Source organism: Lacerta agilis, chromosome 2 (genome assembly GCF_009819535.1).
Source record: "Lacerta agilis isolate rLacAgi1 chromosome 2, rLacAgi1.pri, whole genome shotgun sequence".
Taxonomy (NCBI): Eukaryota; Metazoa; Chordata; class Lepidosauria; order Squamata; family Lacertidae; genus Lacerta; species Lacerta agilis.
Window position 1 is genome coordinate 114,885,339 of NC_046313.1, and position 22,800 is coordinate 114,908,138.

Here is a 22,800-nt window from a genome sequence, read left to right on the forward strand (position 1 = left end):
GGGCTATTCACACTTCTTTGAAGTCTCTCAGCCCCACTCACCTCACAGAGTGTTTGTTGTGGGGGAGGAAGGGAAAGGAGAAGGTTAGCCGCTTTGAGACTGCGGGATATCAAATCCAGACCTCCTCCTCCTCCTCCTCCTCCTCCTCCTCCTCCTCCTCTTCTTCTTATGGCTTTAGTGTTGCTGGGGGAAGGCTGTTACGTTGAAGGGAGCTGAAAGCAGTCCCACCCCCACCCCCGCAATGGAACAACTGGGAAATTTTTGGAAAGCTCTGCAGATGGGGGCGGGGGGGTTGATTATAATTATTTTTTTGTAACTAATGTATAATAGGCAGTTTTTTTAATGTAAGGCAATCTATTGCGTTGGAAAGTGATTATTTCTGTGCATACTATAGAGCTCACTGCTTTCAATCTCTTTCTGGATTTCTTACCATTTTAGAGCTTGAATTTTACACAATTGCATTTGTTTAAATAAAAGCAGAACTTGCTTTCAGGACATTCCCCCTTCATTAGAAATCACTGCTTTCGAAATTCCGGGTTTGCGCTTTGTCCATGTTCAGGAGCCACTTTTGTCCCATTTATTTAAGCACTTGCACTCTGCTGCTTTTTGAGGAACTTCGGTCATGTAGCATCTGGTTTATTTTATTAACTAATTGCTCCTCGTTTGAAAGGGGGAAATGAATATTATGCATATTTCCCCTAGCAGAGCTACATTTACCAGAGTAGCTTAAAAGACTATCCCTCTTGCCAGGGAACTCCCGTTTGAAAGGGGAAATGAATGTTATTTTTAAAATTTCCTAAGGTTTCCTCCCTGCCCATCAACATATGGTAACAGGGAGGGCAGATTACAACCATATAATACACAACCAGTGCTTTTTCTCTTTAAAAAAATGTTTAGGGGTACTCTCCTTTGGACTCAAGAAAATCACTATTTTATAGTCCGAATTGGGGAAAATAAATACAGTAAATGGACAAAAGCACAAAGATTCACAAAATGTTTAGGGGTATGCGTACCCCTGCGTCCCACCCAGAAAAAAGCACTGTACGCATTTAATAAAACAGGTCAAAACTGTTCCAGGCATAACAGAACAAAATGAATTCAACAAACAATGTGGGTCCCACAAAGAGAATGCCTTTGCTGTCAAAGACAAGGAAGAAGAGATGCATCTTCTGCAGCAGCAGCCAGTAAAGCGGTGCAGACAGGGTGCCATTGCTCCCCCCCCCCCAACACTAAATGTTACTATGGGTTCCTCAGAAGATGGGTGGCAAGGCATGGAGACCTCAGCAGGCGGCATCAATAACAGAATCATAGAATCGTGTATCCTCTCAGTCGCCTCTTTTCCAGGCTAAACATACCCAGCTCCTTCAAGCATTTCTCCTAAGGCTTGGTTTTCAGACCCTTCATCATCTTGGTTCCTCCCGTCTGTACACCTTCCAGCTTCTCAGCATCCTTCTTAAATTGTGGCGCCCAGAACTGGGTCTGTTTAGCCTGGAAAAGAGGAGACTGAGAGAGGAGATAGGATAGGCATCTTCTGATCTGAAGGGCAGTCCCATGGAAGATGAAGCACGCTTGTTTTCTCCTGGCCGGGGGGGGGGGGAGTAGGTAAGGACTTGAACCCATGACTTCAAGTTACAAGAAAGGAGATTCCGACTAAACACCAGGAAGAGGTTTCTGACATTAAAAAAATGTTCGGCAGTGGAACAGACTCCCTCGGTAAGCGGTGAAGACTCCTTTCTTGGAGGTTTTTAAGCAGAGGTTGGATGGCCATCTGCCATGGATGCCTTCAATTGAGATTCCTGCATTTCAGGGGGTTGGACTGGATGACCCTTGAGTTCCTCTCCCACTCAAGATTTGTGCAGTACATAGTTAAACTATGGAACTCTCGCAAGAGGCAAGTATGGATTAGAGAAGTAGACAAGTTCGTGGAGGAAAGAGCTATCCAGGTACAAATTCAGATATGTTCTACCTCCCTGTCGGAGGCAGTAAATGCTGCTTCTGAACACCAGGTGCTGGAGACCACAGGATAGGGCGTGCTGTCGCACTCAGAACCTGCTTTTGGGCTTCCCATTGAGGCATCTGGCTAGCCACCTGGGACCAGAATGCTGGACTAGATGGGCCACTGGGCTGGCCTGATCTGATCTCAGCAGAGATCTTCTCATGTTCTTAAACCAAGCAGAATTAAAACACACACAGAGGGGGGGGGGAGAAGGCTCCTGCAGCTCAGCCATCCAATGGTTAAATGGACTGAGCTCTTGTTCCTAGAGAGGCAGGAAGTTTTGAAAGAGGTGGGAGAGACTATGGGGGGGGGCACACTCCTTGGTCTTCCAGGGAGGGGAACAGGCCTGGTGACATTTTTTGGTGAGGCTGATGGGTGGAGTGGAGGCCTGGATCCAAGAGGCAAAGGTGATGGAGGGTGCAGGAGGATGCATTTGGGGGGGAAGTGGCGCAGCAATAAAACTACTGGCACGTTTGCAAAGCTAAGCAGGGTCCTGTATGGTTTCAAATTGGATGGGAGACCTCCATTGATTGCCGCATTGCAGGGGGCTGGACTGGATGAGGGGTCCCTTGCAACTCTACCATTCAATGAAAGAGAATCCCCCTTCCTACCTCCCCTCTCAAAACGATAAGCATGGGGTGGTGGTGCTGATCCATGCAAGTGGGCTGCAGAACAGGGGCCCCACTCAGCTGCATTGATCTTCTTCCCCCTCTCTCGTCCTCTTTCTTCCCTCTCTTGGACACAATCTCCTTCCTTTTCTCTCACTTTCTCTCACATTCCTTTCTTGCCTTATTCCTCCATTCTCATTCTCTTTCTTTCTCTCTCTCTCACACACACATACACACTCCTTTCTTCCCCCTCTCTCTTCCTCTTTCTTCCCTCTCTCACACACAACCTCCTTCCTTTTCTCTCACTTTCTCTCACATTCCTTTCTTGCCTTATTCCTCCATTCTCTCTCTCTCTCTCTCTCTCTCTCTCACACACACACACACACACTCCTTTCTTCCCCCTCTCTTCCCTCTCTCGGACACAATCTCCTTCCGTTTCTCTCACATTCCTTTTTTGGCCTTATTCCTCCATTCTCTCTCTCTCTCTCTCTCTCTCTCACACACACACACACTCCTTTCTTCCCCCCCTCTTCCCTCTCTCGGACACAATCTCCTTCCGTTTCTCTCACATTCCTTTCTTGCCTTATTCCTCCATTCTCTCTCTCTCTCTCACACACACACACACACACTCCTTTCTTCCCCCTCTCTTCCTCTTTCTTCCCTGGACACAATCTCCTTCCTTTTCTCTCACATTCCTTTCTTGCCTTATTCCTCCATTCTCTCTCTCTCTCTCTCTCACACACACACACACTCTTTTCTTCCCCCTCTCTTCCTCTTTCTTCCCTCTCTCACAATCTCCTTCCTTTTCTCTCACATTCCTTTCTTGCCTTATTCCTCCATTCTCTCTCTCTCTCTCACACACACACCTTTCTCCCCACTCTCTCTTCCTCTCTCTTCCCTCTCTCACACAGACACAACCTCCCCCCTTTTCTCACACTTTCTGACACAAGCCAGTCAATTATACTAAGCCCCCTCTCCACCCACTGCCATTTGTGGACTTTGAGATGGTGGGTAGAAAATCTTGAGAAACTCCAGGCCAGATTTGACACCTTGGTTGCTCCTACGCGACGATGTGATTCTATGACTCCTTTGGGAGGAAGGGCAATAAAAAATAGAATATTGAGCCTGTCCTTTCACAGGCTGCCCAGGAGAGAAGTGTACAACGGCCAGTTATCTGTTTACTTATTTATTTATTCTTCCCACTTATTAGTTGCCCGATAACATTTTTTTCAAGCCAACATACAGTAATAGTGTAAAACAAAATTTTAAATGCAAGCAGGTACAACAATTTCAACAATAAAACTCAACCCAGCGTAAAAACGCACAAGGGAGCCACTCGCAACCCCTCCAGGACTCAACACCCCCCTACAAAAGCTAAAAAGCAATAACTAAATTGCCATCAATCTCCAGACACTAAAATAAAATATGTTACATTACGGTAAAATAATATCGAATGACATTGATAGGCTTGGGGAGAACAAAAAAAGAGATCTGCCTGACACCAAAATATGTTAAAGGAGAGAAGAAGGAGAGGGATTTACAAACTGAGTTACGTGGGTGATTGTCCAAATATTTGTCAAATCTCCTTCTCTGCTATGAAGGCGTAAAAAGATATTTTTTGTGTGTTGATAGGGTCATTACAAAGTTTGGTCACCAGATGACAAAAGACTTTAGTTTTATCTGAGCGGAGTGGATATTTCCTAGGTCTGTTCTCTTATTGCTGGAGAAAGACAATAAGGTTTTTGCCTTGCTTTCTGACCAGTTTCTCCTCTCAGCCTTCTATGACAGAGAGTCCCCAAGACAGTTTTTATTCTTTTTATCATGAGATAGAAATTCCCCTCAGGATTTTCCTCTCCATTGATAGAGGCTTCCAGGGCACAGTCATAAGATGGCTTCTATTCTTTTTTTTTTTGGTCACACGACAGAAATTCCTCTCAGGATTTTTACTCTCCATAAGACAGAGCCACCGAGAGTTTCTATACTTTTTGTTACGTGACTAGGGATTCCACATTTCAAAAGGCGAAAATCCAGAAACAAAAGTTGCTAATGTTGGTGTGTGTTTGTTTTTTTGCCAAAGTTGTTGAGCTTTTTTAGTTTTGCCCAAAATTTTGCTGAAAGAGTTTTTGTGCTATTTTTTGCAAAAAAATTGACACTGTTGCCATACATCCATATTCTCCCAGACATTTCACCCTATAAATGACAGAAATTCCCCTCAGGATTTTCACCCTCCATTTATGGGGCCTTCCATAACACAAATTAACCAAAACAGTTTTTATTCTTGTTGTCACGTGACAGAAATTCCCCTCAGGATTTTCACCCTCCATTTATGGGGCCTTTCATAACACAAATTAACCAAGACAGTTTTTATTCTTGTTGTCACATGACAGAAATTCCCCTCAGGATTTTCACCCTCCATTTATGGGGCCTTCCATAACAAAAATTAACCAAAACAGTTTTTATTCTTGTTGTCACATGACAGAAATTTCCGGAAGGGTATTTTTCTATCCGTTGAGATACATCTAGCAAAACACATGCTGACTAGGATTTGGTCTGCACATGCAACCCCTTCTATGTCCACCTCACATGTCAGCCACAAGTCAGCCTTTCCTGACAAAAGTTCAGCCGACAGTAAAACTATTAGTCTTAAAGGTGATGCATCCACCTGCCATTTCCCCCGCAAGAGGTGAATAAGTCTCCTCTTCTGTCACACATTCTTATACCTGAAGGGTGACCAGCTCCTCAAATGATGCACAGAACCACCTAGCAAAAACAGTATTTTTAAAAAAGGGATGTGTGGAAGACAAAGGACCAGAGATATGGGAGTGACTTCCATACAACGACAGGCAGCAGAGGAACACAGCAGTGTTCATACATCACAGAAGTTTGCTTGGTGGTGGCCTAACATGAAAGTATTATTTCTTAGATTGCACAATAGGAAATATACACGCTTAAAAAAAACGACAACGTAAGATTAGGAGACCTTCTTCCCTCTGCTGTACGCCTTCAAGGAATAAGGACGTCTGTAGTGCCTGGAAAAATTGCCAGATTTCATGATTGTGCAGGCGAAAACTCATTATAATCTCTGCAATTCCAGAAGCTCTTTCTTTGCTACAATCGTTTTCATGATTTCTCCCTCTGATTAGCTGCGAATTGATCTGTTGCAGAAGCTGCAGTACATATAAATTCCCACAATGTGAATAATTCCTGGAGCCCGACAAAAAGGCTTATTGCATGACAACCGCTCCACTGTTTTCATCGTTGCAGTGGATCATCTCTTCCTTGAATTCTTGGGTGTCTAGTAAGTTCTGAGCGCTGGCCGAAGAAGCTCTTTCAAAACCCCAAGCGCTGAAATGGTTCTCTGTGTGAACCCGCTGGTGTCTTATAAGGAGCGTGCTCGAAGTGAAGTTCTTTCCGCACTCCAAGCACTTGAATGGCTTCTCCCCAGTGTGGCTTCTCTGGTGTTTGTTGAGCAGTGAGCTCTCGCGAAAGCTTTTCCCGCACTGCTGGCATTTGAAAGGCTTCTCCGCCGTGTGGGTTCTCTCGTGTCTAATAAGGAGAGTGCTCCAAGTGAAGCTCTTCCCGCACTCCAGGCATTTAAAGGGTTTGTCCCCCGTGTGGGTTCTCACGTGAGAAATAAGGATGGAGTTGTGGCTGAAGCTCTTGCCGCATTCCACGCACTTGAAGGGCTTCTCCCCGGTGTGCGTCCTCTCGTGGCAGGTGAGGTGTATGTGCTGGCGAAAGCTCCGGCCGCACTCCAGGCATTTGAAGGGCTTCTCCCCGGTGTGGATCCGCTTGTGGGAGGTGAGGTGGATGAGCTGGCGAAACCTCTTCCCGCACTCGGGACACTTGAAGGGCTTCTGCCCTGTGTGCATCCCTTGGTGCGCAGTAAGGATCCCGCTCTGGCTGAAGCACTTCCCGCACTCGAGGCACTGATACGGCTTCTCCCCTGTGTGGGTTCTCTGGTGTGAAGTCAGGCTCCTGCTCTGGCTGAAGCTCTTGCCACACACCGGACACTTATACGGTCTCTCTCCCGTGTGGCTGACTTGGTGCCTGATGAGGTTGGTGCTGTCGCTGAATTCCTTCCCGCACTCCAGGCATTTGAACGGTTTCTCTCCCGTGTGGGTTCTCTCGTGTCGGATGAGTTCCGAGCTCCGGCTGAAGCTCTTCCCGCAAACCTGGCACCTGAAGGGCTTTTCCCCTGTGTGAGTCCTTTCGTGCCGAATCAGTTCCGCGCTGTGGCCAAAGCTCTTTCCGCACAGCAGGCAGTTAAATGGCTTCTCCCCGGTGTGGATCCTTTCGTGTCTGATAAGGTGGGAACTCTGGCTGAAGCTCTTCCCGCACTCCCGGCATTTGAACGGCTTCTCTCCGGTGTGCGTCCTTTCGTGGGAAGTAAGGTGGATCTGCTGGCGGAAGCTCTTCCCGCACTGCTGACATTTGAAGGGCTTCTCCCCGGTGTGCGTTCTCTCGTGGGAGGTGAGGTGGATCTGCTGGCGAAAGCTTTTCCCGCACTCCAGACACTTGAATGGCTTCTGCCCTGTGTGCATTCCCTGGTGCGCAGTAAGGATCCCGCTCTGACTGAAGCACTTTCCACACTCCAGGCACTGGTACGGTTTCTCCCCGGTGTGGCTTCTCTGATGTGAAGTCAGAATCCCGGCCTGGCTGAAACACTTTCCACACTCCAGGCATTTATAAGGCTTCTCTCCCGTGTGGCTCCTCTGATGTGAAGTAAGGTTTCTGCTCTGAGTGAAGCTTTTCCCACACTCCAGGCATTTGAAAGGTTTCTCTCCAGTGTGGATCCTTTTATGTCGAATAAGCTCCGAGTTGCGCTTGAAGCTCTTTCCACAGTCCAGGCATTTATACGGTTTGTCTCCTGTCTGGGTTTTCCAACGCATTTGAAGGCCTGGCGCATCGTTAAAGCTTTCCGAATACGCCGGGCAATCGTTCCTTCTTCCTCCTTTATGTTTTCCAGGATGGGCTGCGATATCAAAGAAACCGCTGTTCAGACAACCAAGAGTTTCACCCCAATCCTGATCTGCCTCGTTTCCCGCCTGCATCTTTATCCTGTCTTGATTCCCAAGGTTCTCGACCACAGCTGGAAATGTAATGGTTTCCTCCAACGCCTGATGGGCTTCCTCATCGCTTTCTCTCTTCCACACACGCCCTGCTGAAATAAAAGAGAAATGTGATGTGAGGGAAAAGAAGAGAAGCCAATTACAGAATACAATAGCTGCCCCAAACTTACTACCACCTTGCCTCTCCCGGTAAACCAACAGTAAACCCTACCTAGTGAACAGCTTCAGACCTTGGCATTCTTCAGACATCTGGCCTGCTGTTGGTATTATTATTATTTTAAAACAAAATAAAAAAATAAATAAAATCCTTCCAGTAGCACCTTAGAGACCAGCTAAGTTTGTTCTTGGTATGAGCTTTTGTGTGCATGCAGACTTCTTCAGATACACTGAAACAGAAGTCACCAGACCCTTATATATAGTGAGAGGGTGGGGGGGTATTACTCAGAAAGGTGGCTTAGCTGGTCTCTATGGTGCTGCTGGAATGAATTTTTTTTTGACTATGGCAGACCAACACAGCTACCTACCTGGAACTATTATTATTTTAGTTATTATTAACACTCATTTATTAATCATCTTCTAAACCACCATCTCAAAGTGATATACACCAGGCACGTCCAACAGGCAGATCGTGTAGATCCCTGGACGACTGTGCAGGGGCGTAGCAAGCCTCTGCGCTGCCGGGGGCGGCGGCGGCGCAGAGGCACCCCCCCCGGGGGAGGGGCAAAACGCGTGCGTCGTGATGTCACGGTGCACGTGGATGCCGCTGAAAGGTGGAAATTCCTTTCCGTGGCTTTTTTCCGGCCCGAGGGGCGGACCAGCGAGGAGGGGGTGTCACGCTTGTCGTTGGCATGACGCCCCCTCCTCGCTGGCCCACCCCTCGCACAGAAAAAAAGCTGCTGGAAGGGGGGAAAGGAGGCATGCCCCCCATTCGGGGCCGGCTCGGCGGGGCGGAGTGCAGGGGGCCAACCAAAGTGTCACCCCCCTCCCCTGGAACCCGGGGCGGACCGCCCCCTGCCCCTCTTTCCTACACCCCTGCGCCTGTGGTAGATCACTGGTACCCCCCAAAGAAGCTCAACAACTTTGGCTCCTCTATAAAAAGCTCAACATTATTGCCCTACACCCCAAAGAAATGGGGCTTTCCTCCCCCATAAAAAACCCTACAACTTTGAAGCCCCCAAAAGGGGGTAGATCATGGCCAGTTTTTCACTCTGTGAGTAGATCACAGTCTCTTGGGAGTTGGTCACCCCTGATATACAAGATTAAAAACTCAGAAACTGTAATGACTTTTTAACTGTGTAAATCACTTTGCGATGCTGGTTTAGAAGGTGATTACTGGGTTATTTGAAGTTCCACAGATCACTCTCCTTCCCAGGCCGAGAGGGGAAATGGCGAAAGCAGGATATTTGTTGGGACGTGATTTTTGCAGCTGCTGTTAAAAGTTGCAAAACAACGAAGCAAGGGGCGGAGCAATGGAGAAATCTCTAACAACAATGGGATGTTAGCTCCGCCCAAGGCCTGATGGAGGACAGCAACAACTGGGAAAAGATAGACATAATATTTTACAAGGACAGGAAGAAACATCACGGGCACAAAGGAAGAAGAAGGATATAGTTTCAATGCTTCACCTGTAGATTTATACATCACTTTATGTGTCAATATGAATGGAAGTCATTAATACTGCAGTTGTTGCATAAGGGATCGTTATTTTGACAGAAGTGTAGTTGAAATTAATAAGGTTTTGGAACACAGAAATAAAGTAAATCATCAAACCATCAATTCCAGCACGGGGGGGGGGGGGGGAGCACCTAAATTTTATAATTTGCCATCTGAATGATTGGTATTAGTAACTGTATTATAATTTGGCATTGCTATAATATTATTGGATTATTGTAATTAAAAACTAATAAGAATTATTTAAAAAAAAACAACTAAAACATTTAAAAGAAGATATTTTTTTAAAAAATTAATGAATAATCTTTATTTCAAAATATTTCAAAAGAATACATTCACACACAGATATACAACAAAGAAAATGCAAATCATACAACACAAACACAATCACAAAAAAGATAACCAATAACCCCCCCAAAAACAACAAAAATGAAAAATGAAAAATAAAAACAATGGCTCCCCGTCATTTGTATATCATTTCCCTCTACGTTTTAACATTTCTTACTTTTCCTCACCATACAATACAATACCACCATCTAGCAAATGCATCAATCTGTCATATAATATACTATCCATCTATATATTCCCTTATGTGTCTCATTCTAGATATTATTATCAACGTATTATGGCGTGCAAAACTCGTATTCTTTTTTTAGGATACTGTTCTATTGTTTTCATCATATTTTTGAATGCCATTTAGGGATCTTTAAAACACAGAGCAGTTTAGATGTGCTTTAAAACAAACAAATTTAGAATGGAGCTCTATCCAATTTTGAACGGAACTCACATTCATCAACCGCATTCTGGAGGGACAGGCTTGCGTGGGGTCGTCCGGTGGAAGCCATGAAAATTTCTTCGAACACTGGGCTTTCCTCTTGGATATGCTGTGCCGTGATCTCTGCCATGTTCCTGTCATCTTTGCGGGAGCGGGTTGAGAAAAAGGAAGAATGAGAATCGTAAAACTTCAGTCCTACATACCGCCAAGATAGGAAGCTCCACAGGAAGAAGTGTCAGGGCAAAACTCGTGATTTGTTTGGAGGCAAACAAACCATAAAACCAGGGTTTGGATATAACGCTAAGCAGGGGCGTAGCAAGGGGGGCAGGCCGCCCCGGGTTCCATAATGGAGGGGGTGACAAATTAGCAAGAAAATGTTTTTTTGTAAAAAAAAAAAAATGTTTTTGAAAAAATGTTTTTGAATTTTTTTTATTTTTTTTAAAATGCCTGCTCCGAAGGTCTTATCTTACTATACTAGGGATTATATAGCTATATATGAAATTTCATGCATATCGGTTAATATCTTGACCCTCCTCCACCAAAATAGCTGTTCACTTGGCTGTTTTCCTATGTCATGAAGGCTGAAATTTCAGTTCAGTGGAGCACTTACTGTTCCCAACCCTGTGGAAAGCCATCTAATTAGACTTTGAGAGGTTTTTAGGAGGTAATTTAATTATTGTTTGATTTTATACCAATGTTATGTATCTGGTGTTAGCCACCCTGAGCCCAACTTTGGCCGGGGAGGGCGGGATATAAATAAAAGTTTTATTATTATTATTACTTGTTATTATTCCTTTGTAAGAAAATATGAAATAACGTAAAACCATTTTTGCGGGGGGGGGGAATCAATGGGGGGGTTGACAAGAAATTTTCTGCACCGGGTACCACCTGACCTTCCCATGCCTGGGGGCGGGGGGTGACAATTTTTTTTTTGCCCCCAGGTACCAATTTACCTAGCTACGCCCCTGATGCTAAGGCAGCTTAGCTCCTGGCAGCTCAATACCAGGAAGGGAAAAGTGAAGCACCTGCAAATTTCAGCAACTTGCACCTAGCAATGCTCACATTAACGTTAAACCATTCTTTAACTATGGTTGGACATGATACATAAACAAGGCCATCAGGGTTTTCCGCCTTCATCTCCGAACTTGCAGTTTGGGAAAAGAATTGAATTTGTTCTTTTGTCCTTCTACATTACGAAAAACCAGTATTCCCATAAACGCACCACGATTTACAACAGGGTACGTCTACAAAAACACATTTTTACTATGTGAGCCGCAAGTTAGTAGAAACCTTCGCGGCTGGTCCTTGGTTTTCTGGAGAACCAAAACTCTGCCATTCTCCCACAACGGTGGGAGGGAACTCTATAGGGAGCCCTATAGTTTCCAGACAACAGACTGTCTCCCCACACATCTAAGGAGCTACCTGACAAATTATCCTCTTCGCTGAACTCTCCTCTTTGTCACAATCCCGGACAAACAGCTCTTCCTCTTTATGCCAGCCAGGAAATGAACAACAACAACAACAACAACAACAACTGGAGATTCTGATATTTTTGCCTCTTTCTGTCCCACAAAAGTCAAATCTTTAAAAAGCAAGATTTTTTTTTTAAAAGCCTTGGAACAGTTGGGTAAGGTCACTTTGGACTTCAAAACATCCACCTGGTGTCTGTTGCTCACCCCAGGCTTCGATTTGACGTACCAGAAAGAGATGGAACGAAGTCCCCACCAGAGAAGAATGGCAGACTTAAGTCGATGGATTATTCCGAAATGGCTAAAATGACCGGAAGAATCAGAAATCAGGAAGAGCAAAATTTTAATAAGACCTTATGCTCTTGGCTGAGTTTGACATCCAACAAATATCAGGGTAGTTGAAATCCCCCATTACTACTATCTCACTTCCTTTTGAATGCTTGGCCATCAGTTCCAGGAAGGCATCATCTGTGTCCTCAGTTTGGCTTGGGGGTCTATAGTAAACTCCCACAATGAGATCACTGTTATTTTTCTCTCCCTTAATTTTGACCCAGATACTCTCAACTTGGCCAAACTGTGAGAAGCAGTGAAGGATAGGCGTGCCTGGCGTGCTCTGGTCCATGGGGTCACGAAGAGTCGGACACGACTGAACGACTGAACAACAACAACACTCTCAACTTGGCTTTGGAGTTTCAAATCCTGGATCTCTTCACAGGTATACATATCCCTGACATATAACGCTACTCCTCTTCCTTTCCTGTTTGGTCTATTTCTCTGAAATAGATTGTATCCCTCTATTACTACATTCCAATCATGAGACTCATCCCACCAAGTCTTGGATGATGGGCTTGAGGGCATCCTGATCAAGTTTGCAGATGACACCAAATTGGGAGGGGTGGCTACCGGTAATACCCCAGAGGCCAGAATCACACTTCAAAATGACCTTAACAGATTAGAGAACAGGGCCAAAGCAAACAAGATGAATTTTAACAGGGAGAAATGCAAAGTACTACACTTGGGCAAAAAACGCTCAGCATCCTTGAACGTCCCCAAGTTCTGGCATTATGAGAATTGGGTGGGGGGGCTTTTCTCTATCCACTTTCTGCACGCCATGCAGAGCTCTCCCAGCCCACCCACAGCTGCCTTTAGGGCAGCCCTCAATCTGGCACCCGACAGCTGCTTTGACCAAGAACAACCATCACCAGCCCCATTTGTTGTTGTTGTTTGACCAAGAACAACCATCACCAGCCCCATTTGTTATTGTTGTTACTACATTATTATCAGTATTATTATTATTATTATTATTATTATTAGTAGTAGTAGTAGTAGTAGTAAATTACGTGCTTAAGGTTTCAACCCACCCTGGGATATTTGGATAAAGAGAGGTATATAAATCGAATAAAGTAAGATCTGTTCAGCAGTGGAACGGTCTCTCTCGGGAGGAGGTGGACTCTCCTTCCTCGGAGGTTTTTAAGCAGAGTTTGGATGGCCATCTGTCATGGATGCTTGAGCTGATGCATTGCAGGGGGTTCGACTAGAGGACCCTTGGGGGGTCCCTTCCAAGTCTAAGATTCTATGAAATAGCAAAAACAGGAGACAAGGAGGAGGAAGGACCTTGTGTGCAGTGAAAGGAGAGGCAATATCAGGTTCTGCTGCTGCACAGAGGGAAGGTGGCTGGGCGCCCTTCATTAGCTTATGTGGTGAACCACCCTGAGATCTTTCGATGAAGGCGGTATATAAATTTAATAAATTAAAAATAATAAATAGTACTCCCCAGGTTGCATGTCCCCCCCTTCCTTTCTGCAAAGCCTGGAGCTTTTGGGGGCATTGCAGCCCCTCCTTTTTTTGCACCCGGAGCCAGACTCACCAGATCCCTCCCCAGACACTGAGGATGCAGAACCTGCAGGTGCCTTCCGACGTTCAGACGGGGCTCCAGCTTCCAGGAAAGGTGTATTGGGGGGGGAGGTTAGAGAGGAGGTTGAGAGGGGCGTTCGCAACCGGAAATGGATTTCTCGGGCGCCCCTCTAGGACTCCGGGCTCGCTTTGTTTAACCCTTTAAGGAGGCAGCCCCCCCCCACGTTCAGACAAAGAGGCTGCATACCCTCCAAGGGAAGGAGAGATATTGGAAGCTGCGTGTCAGAGCTTTGCTCCATCTAGCTCAGGATTGCCGACACGGGCTGGCAGCGGCTCGCGATGGTTTCAGGGATGGGAGACTTTTTTTTGCAGTGCTGCTTGGAGGGATTGAAGCTGTGGCCTTCCGTGCATACAAAGGAGATGCTTTGCCTCTAAGGCCCCAGTCATAGGAATCGTGGAGTTGGAAGGGGTCCAGAGGGTCATCTAGACCAACCCCACGCAATGCAGGAATCTGAACTAAAGCATCCATGACAAATGACCTTAGATAGCTCAGTCGGTAGAGCAGTACTGTAGACTTAATCTCAGGGCTGTGGGTTCGAGCCCCACCTCGGGGCGAAATATTCCTGCATTGCAGGGGTTGGTCTAGATGACCCTTGGGGGTCCCTTCCAACTCTCCCATTCTATGATTCTATGAGCCTCTGCTTCAAAACCTCAAAGGAATCCCAGAATCCTACGATTGCAGTTGGAAAAGGGTGCCTGGGGTCATCTAGTCCAACCTGCTGCGATGCTGGAATCTTTCGCCCAAGGTGGAGCTTGAACCCACAACCGCGCTCTACCAACTGAGCTATCCCAGCTCATTTGTCATGGGTGCTGTAGTTGAGATTCCTGCATTGCAAGGGGTTTGTCCAGATGACCCTTGGGGGTTCCTTCCATCTGGGGGTTCCTTCCTTGGGGTTTCCCTGTGGGGCTCACGACCCTGTGAGGCAGAGAGAGCTACAGTGACCTTACTCCCCCCAAGGTCACCCAGGGAGCTTCATTGTGACTGGGGATTTGAACCTGGTTCCCCCAGGGCCTAAATCCTGCACACTAACCACTGCGTTACCCAAGGGTGCTCGGGGAGGGGGGTAGGGATACCCTGCTTGTCTTGCAGACCCTCCAAGTGTCCCTATTTTCCAGGGACAGTCCCAGATTTACAGAAGCCAGCCTGATTTGACCTCTTTTCCTTAGGACGTCCCTATTTTCATCGGAGAAATGTTGGAGGGCATGATGGCATCGAACTGGGGAAAAGCAGGGAACTCCTGGCCCAGTTTGGCCCTTTAACGGTTAAAGCCACAGAGCTCGCATTCCTAGAGAGGAAGGAGGAAGTGAGCACCCCATGGGGGACATCCCCGGGCAGGGCACTTTCCTGTCCGTTCTCTTTTGTGTTCCCCAGTGATTGGTGAAATAATGGGAGACCCATCCCTGTGAGTTAGAAAGGTGTAAGGTGGGGTGACAAGCATGGTCTTCCTTGGGAGGCCATGGCCAGGCCGAGCGGGAATGGGTGTGTGTGTGGGTGTGTGTGTGGAGGTGGCTGAGAAGTGGAAGGACCCAGTGCAAGAGGGAGAAGCAGCCCGACTTCTGCTGCAGGGAGCAACAAAACCTCAAATACATTTGCAAAAGCTAAGCAGGGTCCGCTGTGGTTTCACATTGGATGGGGGAACCTGCGTGTTGAGATGGGGTCGGACTGGATGACCCTCAGGGTTGCCTTCCAGCTCTACGAGCGGGGAGGGAAGCCGCTGCCAAGAAGCCCGCAAACCCCCTGCATTTTGTAGCATTGGTCTGATTCGGCGAGAGGCAGCTCTCTTCGTTCATGAGGACCGGGATCTTTCTTTGAGGGGAGGGAAGGAGTGCATGCCGAACTTCTTGAGTTCAATCCTGGGCATCTGGGAGCGGGCCCTGTCCGAAATCCTGGAGAGCTGCTTGCCTGTCGGTGTGACAGTCCCAAGCGCCCGCTTACCTGTGGGTGCACCAGCATTCTCACACACACACCCCAGTTGCTCATATGCAAAAGATATCTTAAGGGTTGTTTAAGAGAAGGGCCGTGGCTTGGTGGCAGAGCAGCTGCTCTGCGTGGAGAAGGTCGCCTGGGATCTCCAGGTAAGGCTGTGATTGTCCCCTGCCTGAAAGCCTTGGAGAGCCAATGATCCCGCAGCAGAGAGACCATTTTGGGATAATGATAATTCCTGTTTATTTAAATAGCTCTTCACAGAACCATGAGGACGAGAATCTTACTTAATCGTTACGGAAAGGCACTATAAATCAGTGGTGAGAGCACTTGCATGCAGAATGTCCTTGGTTTTTGGGGAAACACCCTTGCCAGGAACTTTGGGAGAACTGATGTCAGTCAGTGTCTGGAATCTTACTTTCCCCCCTGCAGAATTCCCTGGAATGAAGGATTGCTTCTTAAGCCACACTGGGAATTGTAGCTGTGTGAAGGGAATAGGGCAGGCACCCCCAAACTTGGCCCTCCAGATGTTTTGGGACTACAATTCCCATCATCCCTGGCCACTGGTCCTGTTAGCTAGGGATGATGGGAGTTGTAGTCCCAAAACATCTGGAAGGCCGAGTTTGGGGGTGCCTGGAATAGGGGCTTCCTAGCAACACTCAGCCCCCTTGACAAACTACAACTCCCGGTATAATTTGGGGGAATGCTGTCTTTTTAAAGCGGTTTCACCCCACTTTAAATGTTTAGTGCAGATGGGGCCTCCAAAGCACCCTGTTCCATCAGTTGCCTCACTTTTGTCTGTTTTGATTCCCATTTCTTTCAGTGTAAATAAGCTTTTGCCAGAAGTTGGGGAAAGACTTCAGCTTCCATGTGACCCTTCTTTGGCCAGAGACTTGAACAGTAGCTGTGCCGCTGACTGAGAGGCAACACTCTGTCACATGTTCCCAGGAACTTCATTCTTGTGCTGACCCACAAATTTACAGGGGAAACTTTTTGTCCCCTACACAGAAGACGACTGAGGGACATCTTGTAAGTGAAAATGACTGCAGAGCAGGGAGCAGAAATCCCAGCAGCCTCCCTGGGTCTCCAGCTCCAGTCGGCACCAGAGGTCGGTGCGGAGACAGGAATTAAAATGGAGCGGGCGGAATTGGCAAGGCTGGCACCAGAGATGGAACTGGAAGAGGCAGGAAGCTCCTCTCCTGCCCTCCAGAATAGGACGGAGGGGCCTTGTTTGAGCTGGACGGAGTCACGGCGCATCAAAGAGGAGCCGGAAGAGGAGCTGTCGTCCCGGCAGTGGGAAGCCCAGTGGCAGGAGTTCCTCCGGACTGTGCAGGCCCCGCACTCTGGGGGAGAAGGAAGCCCACAACTCCCAGGGGATGGGGCATGGGGTGAGGTGAAGCCTTCTGGGTCCTCCTTTGAGGGAGCAGCCGTTCCCAGCCAGTGGGCTGGAGCAGGAGAGAGCAGGACCAGTCTCCCTCCAGGATCAGCCCAGCCAGCCACTTCCAGACCAGACGCCGCCAGCCGGGGAAATATCGGGCAAGCGAAGGAGATCAAGACGGAGGAGGTCACCAGCTCAGAGGCTCATCGCCGGCTCTTCAGGCAGCAATGCTACTGGGACGCCCAGGGCCCTCGCGAGGTCTACGGTCTCCTGAGGGAGCTTTGCCATCAGTGGCTGAGGCCAGAGAAGCACACCAAGGAGCAGGTTGTGGACCTGGTGATCCTGGAGCAGTTCCTGGCTGTGCTGCCCTTGGAAATGGGGAGCTGGATGAAGGAGCGAGGCTCAGAGAGCTGCATCCAGGCCGTGACCCTGGCAGAGGAATTTCTCCTGAGGCACCAAGAGGCGGAGAAAGCAGGACGGCAGGTGAGAGAAGCATTTGGGGGGTCCAGAGTCGACAAAGGGGTTAAAAATGTGGCCATTTTGCTTAAGAACACGACTCCTGGATCACCCAATGAACAATTGTGGCTCCCTGGAGTTTCGTGCAAGGGATACTCCCAGCTGAGAAGTGAACGTGTTCTCTCTTGCTCTGCAGGGGCTGAATAGGAAAAGTGTTTTCTCCTCCTCTTTCAGGGACTGAGGACCATTGCAGAGGCGGCTGCTTGCGTCACCGAAGGAGAAAATCAGGAAAACAGGGTGACTTCAGGTAGAAATTTTCTTCGCACTTGAATCGTGACTGGAGGGAGAAGTGAGGGGTTTTGTTGTGAGTTTACAGGAAAATATGATCAAAATATCTGTGTGTCAGATGGGGCTTGGCGATATCTGGTTTTCAGCATTGCGATACAACCTGATATACCAATATATCACAATGTCTGAAAGTATTGCAGGAGGCATGGTCCCTTGAGGAAAAACTCAGGCCCAATGGATGGAGTAGTAGTAATAATAATAATAATAATAATTATTATTATTATTATTATTATTATTATTATTTATTTGTACCCTGCCCATCTGGCCGGGTTTCCCCATCCACTCTGGGCGGCTTCCAACAGAGATTAAAATACATTTAAAATATCACACATTAAAAACTTCCCTGAACAGGCCTGCCTTCAGATGTCTTCTGAATTTAAGGTAGTTGTTTATCTCATTGACATGAGATATTATTATTATTATTATTATTATTATTATTATTATTCCGTGCATAATTTTATAGACTTCAGTCTTGTCACCTCTTACTTGATTTCCTCCAAAACCCTTGCGAGAGAAAATTTGCTTTGGGGTTCAACACAGAAGCTCACACCAAATTCACAATTAGACTTAATGTGGTAATCCGTTAGAGGGCAGAGTCCAGAGAGTATGTGATTGCTCTCTGTTAGAACTCAAACTATATAGGAAAGTGCACATCACCATGGCTGTTTCTGACAGATTGGATCCTAAAATTCCTAGGCACTCCATGTCTTGATGAATAGCAGAGTCCCAGAAGCTCATACAGTGGTACCTGGGTTTACGTACTTAATCCGTCCCGGAAGTCCGTTCTTAAACCGAAACCGTTCTTAAATCGAGGCGCGCTTTCCCTAATGAGGCCTACCGCCGGCAGTGCCCTTCCACCGTTCGCATTCCATTCTTAGACCGAGTTAAAGTTCTCAAACCAAAACACGTATTTCTGGTTTTGCAGAGTTTGTAAACCAAATCGTTCTTAAACCGGATTGTTCTTAAACAACGAGTTACCGCTGTATTTGGAATGGAGGTGTCGTGTAGTAATAATACACACGGTCAAAGGTCCATCAGTAAAAGAAAAACTTTTACTAAAGGCGAAAAGGCTTCATTACAACAACAAAAAACTTCAGAGAAAAAACTGCAAACATGCGAGGCACAGACAAAAGTAAGAGAGAGAGAAATGAACCTTCTAGAATGAACTAGAATCTTCCAGCATTTTCCAGTTTCTTCCCTCAAAGACTTTAGCCATGACAATTTCATCCTCTGGCCAAGCAGGTCCTGCCACCTCATTGTCCCAACCTCTCTAATCCATCTTACTCAAACCACATTTTTGCAGTTACAGGTAGGTAGCTGTGTTGGTCTGCCATAGTCAAAACAAAATAAAATAAAAAATTCCTTCCAGTAGCACCTTAAAGGTAAAGGTAACGGGACCCCTGACCATCAGGTCCAGTCGTGTCCGACTCTGGGGCTGCGGCGCTCATCTCGCTCTATAGGCCGAGGGAGCCGGCGTTTGTCCGCAGACAGCTTCCGGGTCATGTGGCCAGCATGACAAAGCCGCTTCTGGCGAACCAGAGCAGCGCACGGAAACGCCGTTTACCTTCCCACTGGAGCAGTCCCTATTTATCTACTTGCACTTTGACGTGCTTTCGAACTGCTAGGTGGGCAGGAGCTGGGACCGAGCAATGGGAGCTCACCCTGTGGCAGGGATTTGAACTGCCGACCTTTTGATCAGCAAGCCCTAGGCTCTGTGGTTTAACCCACAGTGCCACCTGGGTCCTTAGAGACCAACTAAGTTTGTTCTTGGTAAGTTTGTTCTTGGTATGAGCTGCAGTATGTGCAGAGCCCTCCTTGCACCTTATCTGCAGTTGTCTTTCACTCTAGCCTCATAATGGGTTTAATAGGATTTCTACCTCACGCTGCAACCTTTCCTCTTGGGGAGTTTCTCCTGTTCCATTAATTGAGGCTCCATTTCTCGTATCTCCCTCTTCTCCTGCAGGTGTTGGCGGAGAAAGCGATCAAGATGGCAAAACGCTGAAAGAGGAAACTGAGGCAAAGCGGGCGTGGAGGACAAAACTTGTCGCTCCCGAAGGAGACGATGTGCATGAAGTTCAGATCAAAGAAGAACATTGCGTCGGAAACGACAAGACTGAATTCCCTCTGTGTGCAAAAAGTTTAGCTAGTAGGTTGCGCCTTAGAGCAGACAGAGGAATGCACGCTGGGGAGAAGCCGTTTAAATGCGCCGACTGTGGGGAGAGCTTCAGTAGCCGCAAAAGCTACGTTATCCACCAAAGAATCCACACAGGGGAGAAACCTTATAAATGCTCGGACTGTGGAAAGAGCTTCAGGCAAAGGGTACAGCTTACCATTCATCAGAGAATACACACAAGCGAGAAACCCTTTGCGTGCTCAGAGTGTGGAAGGACCTTCCGATGCAGCTCAAACCTCGTTTCCCATCGGCGAATCCACACGGCGGAGAAACTCTTCCGATGCTCAGCGTGCGGCAAGAGCTTCATCCGGAGCAAAAGTCTGACGTTGCATCAGAAAATCCACACGGGGGTGAAACCCTTCAAATGCTCAGAGTGCGGGAAGATCTTTAGCAGGAGCAAAAGCCTTAAATCACATCTAAGGATCCATATGGGAGAGAAGCCGTATACGTGTTCGGAGTGTGGGAAAAGCTTCAGTAGGAGGACAAGCCTTACTCTGCATCAGAGAAGCCACACAGGGGAGAAGCCGTACGTGTGCATCCTGTGTGGAAAGAGGTTCAGCAGGAGCTCGAATCTTCGGGCTCATAAGGAAATCCACACAGAGGGGAAACTGTATAAATGTCTGCAGTGTGGAAAGAGCTACCGTCACAGCATCACCCTTGGTATTCATCAGAGAAGCCACACAGGAGAGGAACGTTATACGTGCCCAGTATGTGGGAAGAGATTCGGTCATAAGCATCACCTTACGTCACATCAGAAAATACACACAGGCGAGAAGCCGTTTAAGTGCTCGGAGTGCGGAAGGAGCTTCAGCCACAACATCAGTCTTAAGAGACATCAGAGAATCCACACAGGGGAGAAGCCGTTTAAGTGCTCGGAGTGCGGGAAGGACTTCAGTCGGAGCACCAATCTTAGGTCCCACCTGAGAATCCACACCGGGGAGAAACCGTACACGTGCTCCGAGTGCGGAAAGAGCTTCAGTCGGAACACCAGCCTCACTAACCATCAAAGAATCCACACTGGGGAGAAACCCTATAAATGCCCAGAGTGCGGAAAGAGCTTCAGTCGGAAAACGGGTGTTACTTCTCACCAGGAAACCCACAGAGGGAGGAACCGTATCGGCGCTCGGAGCATGGAAAGAACTTTGGCAGTCACACGCGCTTTAACTAATATGAAAGAAACCGCACATGGGAAAATAGAGTGAATCCCAATGAGCACAGAGAGAACTTATGCCGACGTGCAGATCTTCCAAATGATCCTTCTCCAGAAGGTGGTGTTTAAATAATTTAGACTGGATATTTCCGGGACTTTTTTTTTTTCCTTTCCAAATTTAGAAAAATGCAAAAGAAAATGAAAAGCTTATGGTGCGAAACATGCCGTACCACATTGTATAAATAAGTAATGCACAATTAACTGGATCAGCCCTAAAAATACAAAGGGAAATTAAAGAGGAAAAACAAAGAAGAGATAATTGGAGGAGGAGAAAAAGGGAAGAGCGTGTTTGTGTCTTTGTGTGTTTTGCATCACTGGGGTATTTCCTTGAGCTCTGTGGATGCCTCTTGCTTGCCTGGATGAAGGATGGAGGTTTGGGTGTGTGATCACTAGAGCTTTTACAGCAGACCTCATGATCAGGGTTTTCCAAACTTGGGTCTCCAGCTGTTTTCGGACTACAGTTCCTATCTTCCCTGACCACCGGTCCTGCCAGCTCGGGATGATGGGAGTTGTAGTCCAAAAACAGCTGGAAATCCAAGTTTGGAAAACACTGGGCCCCATGGTATGGGGAGAGGGGTCCTCCTCAGGCAACTGGGTCCAAAACTGCTTCGGGCTTCGTACGGCAGAACCCAAGACCCTTTGAATTGAGCTAGGTGGCAGACAGGTACAGCTCTGCCTTTGGGGAAGGATAAATGGAAGAGGAACTCATAATTGCTATTTCCCTTATAAAAAGCCTTCATTTTCCATTGTTGTTGTTCAGTCGTTCAGTCGTGTCCGACTCTTCGTGACCCCATGGACCAGAGCACGCCAGGCACGCCTATCCTTCACTGCCCCTCGCAGTTTGGCCAAACTCATGTTAGTAGCTTCGAGAACACTGTCCAACCATCTCATCCTCTGTCATCCCCTTCTCCTTGTGCCCTCCATCTTTCCCAACATCAGGGTCTTTTCCAGGGAGTCTTCTCTTCTCATGAGGTGGCCAAAGTACTGGAGCCTCAACTTCAGGATCTATCCTTCCAGTGAGCACTCAGGGCTGATTTCTTTAAGAATGGATAGGTTTGATCTTCTTGCAGTCCATGGGACTCTCAAGAGTCTCCTCCAGCACCATAGCATGTTGGACGCCTTCCGACCTGAGGGGCTCATCTTCCAGCGTCATATCTTTTATATGCCTGTTGTCTTTGTCCATGGAGTTTTCTTGGCAGGGATACTGGAGCGGCTTGCCAGTTCCTTCTCCAGGTGGATCACGTTTGGTCCAAACTCTCCACTATGACTTGTCCATCTTGACCTGTCCATAGCTTCCCTGAGTAATTCAAGCCCCTTCGCCACGACAAGGCAGTGATCCATGAAGGGGCATTTTCCATTATAAAGCCTTTATTTTATAGCATATAGTTTATACACTGCTTGATTATGTTTTAACCTCAAAGTGGTTTACAAAGAGAACGAACGAGTGAAATAATCAGTAAAAAAAAAAAAAACCTCTTAAAACATTCAAAAGATAAAATCGGCAATAAGCTAAAAACCGATGTGGCGGCATTCTACATATCTGGGTTTAATAAATATTAATGTTTTCTTAACTCTACCCGTCACCTTTGCTAGCTGCAGGTATTCCACCATTAATGTTTGCCAGTCTGCTATATTATAGGTGTTTTAATATTTTTCCAATTTCTTGCCACTAAAATTCCCCATACATGAACAATGTTCTTTTCGATTTTCCTATTTCAGTTGGCAATTTACTTAAATAAATTTTCATTGCAACCGCCCTCCCCTCCGCAGTTCCCCCCCCCCCTTTTATAGCTTTAACTATACGGA

The 22,800-nt window shown here is 47.0% G+C and overlaps 2 protein-coding genes across 3 annotated transcripts; one reads left to right on the forward strand and one right to left on the reverse strand.

The window, feature by feature from the left end:
- Positions 1-2,351: 2,351 nt before the first annotated feature.
- On the forward strand, positions 2,352-21,402 carry LOC117042652 (zinc finger and SCAN domain-containing protein 2-like). Of its 2 annotated transcripts, none has more exons than XM_033142229.1 (4): positions 2,352-2,486; positions 16,253-17,290; positions 17,498-17,570; positions 19,575-21,402. In XM_033142229.1, exons 2-4 carry the CDS (start codon positions 16,469-16,471, stop codon positions 20,984-20,986), a joined length of 2,307 nt encoding a protein of 768 aa, XP_032998120.1. In that variant the 5' UTR covers positions 2,352-2,486; positions 16,253-16,468; the 3' UTR covers positions 20,987-21,402. The 2 variants fall into 2 exon arrangements, with proteins under 2 accessions (XP_032998120.1, XP_032998119.1); XM_033142228.1 differs by lacking the exon at positions 2,352-2,486 and adding an exon at positions 14,875-14,908.
- Positions 3,791-7,800, reverse strand: LOC117042691 (zinc finger protein 883-like). The gene has a single exon (XM_033142294.1). The coding sequence runs from the start codon at positions 7,656-7,658 to the stop codon at positions 5,829-5,831; it is 1,830 nt and encodes a 609-aa protein (XP_032998185.1). The 5' UTR covers positions 7,659-7,800; the 3' UTR covers positions 3,791-5,828.
- Positions 21,403-22,800: the final 1,398 nt, after the last annotated feature.

What these genes read in the sequence shown, in the direction of transcription:
- LOC117042691 (XM_033142294.1), bottom strand. Translation starts at nt 7,658, where the DNA reads ATGCAGGCGGGAAACGAGGCAGATCAGGATTGGGGTGAAACTCTTGGT.
- LOC117042652 (XM_033142229.1), top strand. Translation starts at nt 16,469, where the DNA reads ATGACTGCAGAGCAGGGAGCAGAAATCCCAGCAGCCTCCCTGGGTCTC. An exon ending in CGGAGAAAGCAGGACGGCAG is followed by an intron (nt 17,291 to 17,497) that starts GTGAGAGAAGCA and finishes CTCCTCTTTCAG; the next exon opens with GGACTGAGGACCATTGCAGA. An exon ending in GGAAAACAGGGTGACTTCAG is followed by an intron (nt 17,571 to 19,574) that starts GTAGAAATTTTC and finishes CTTCTCCTGCAG; the next exon opens with GTGTTGGCGGAGAAAGCGAT.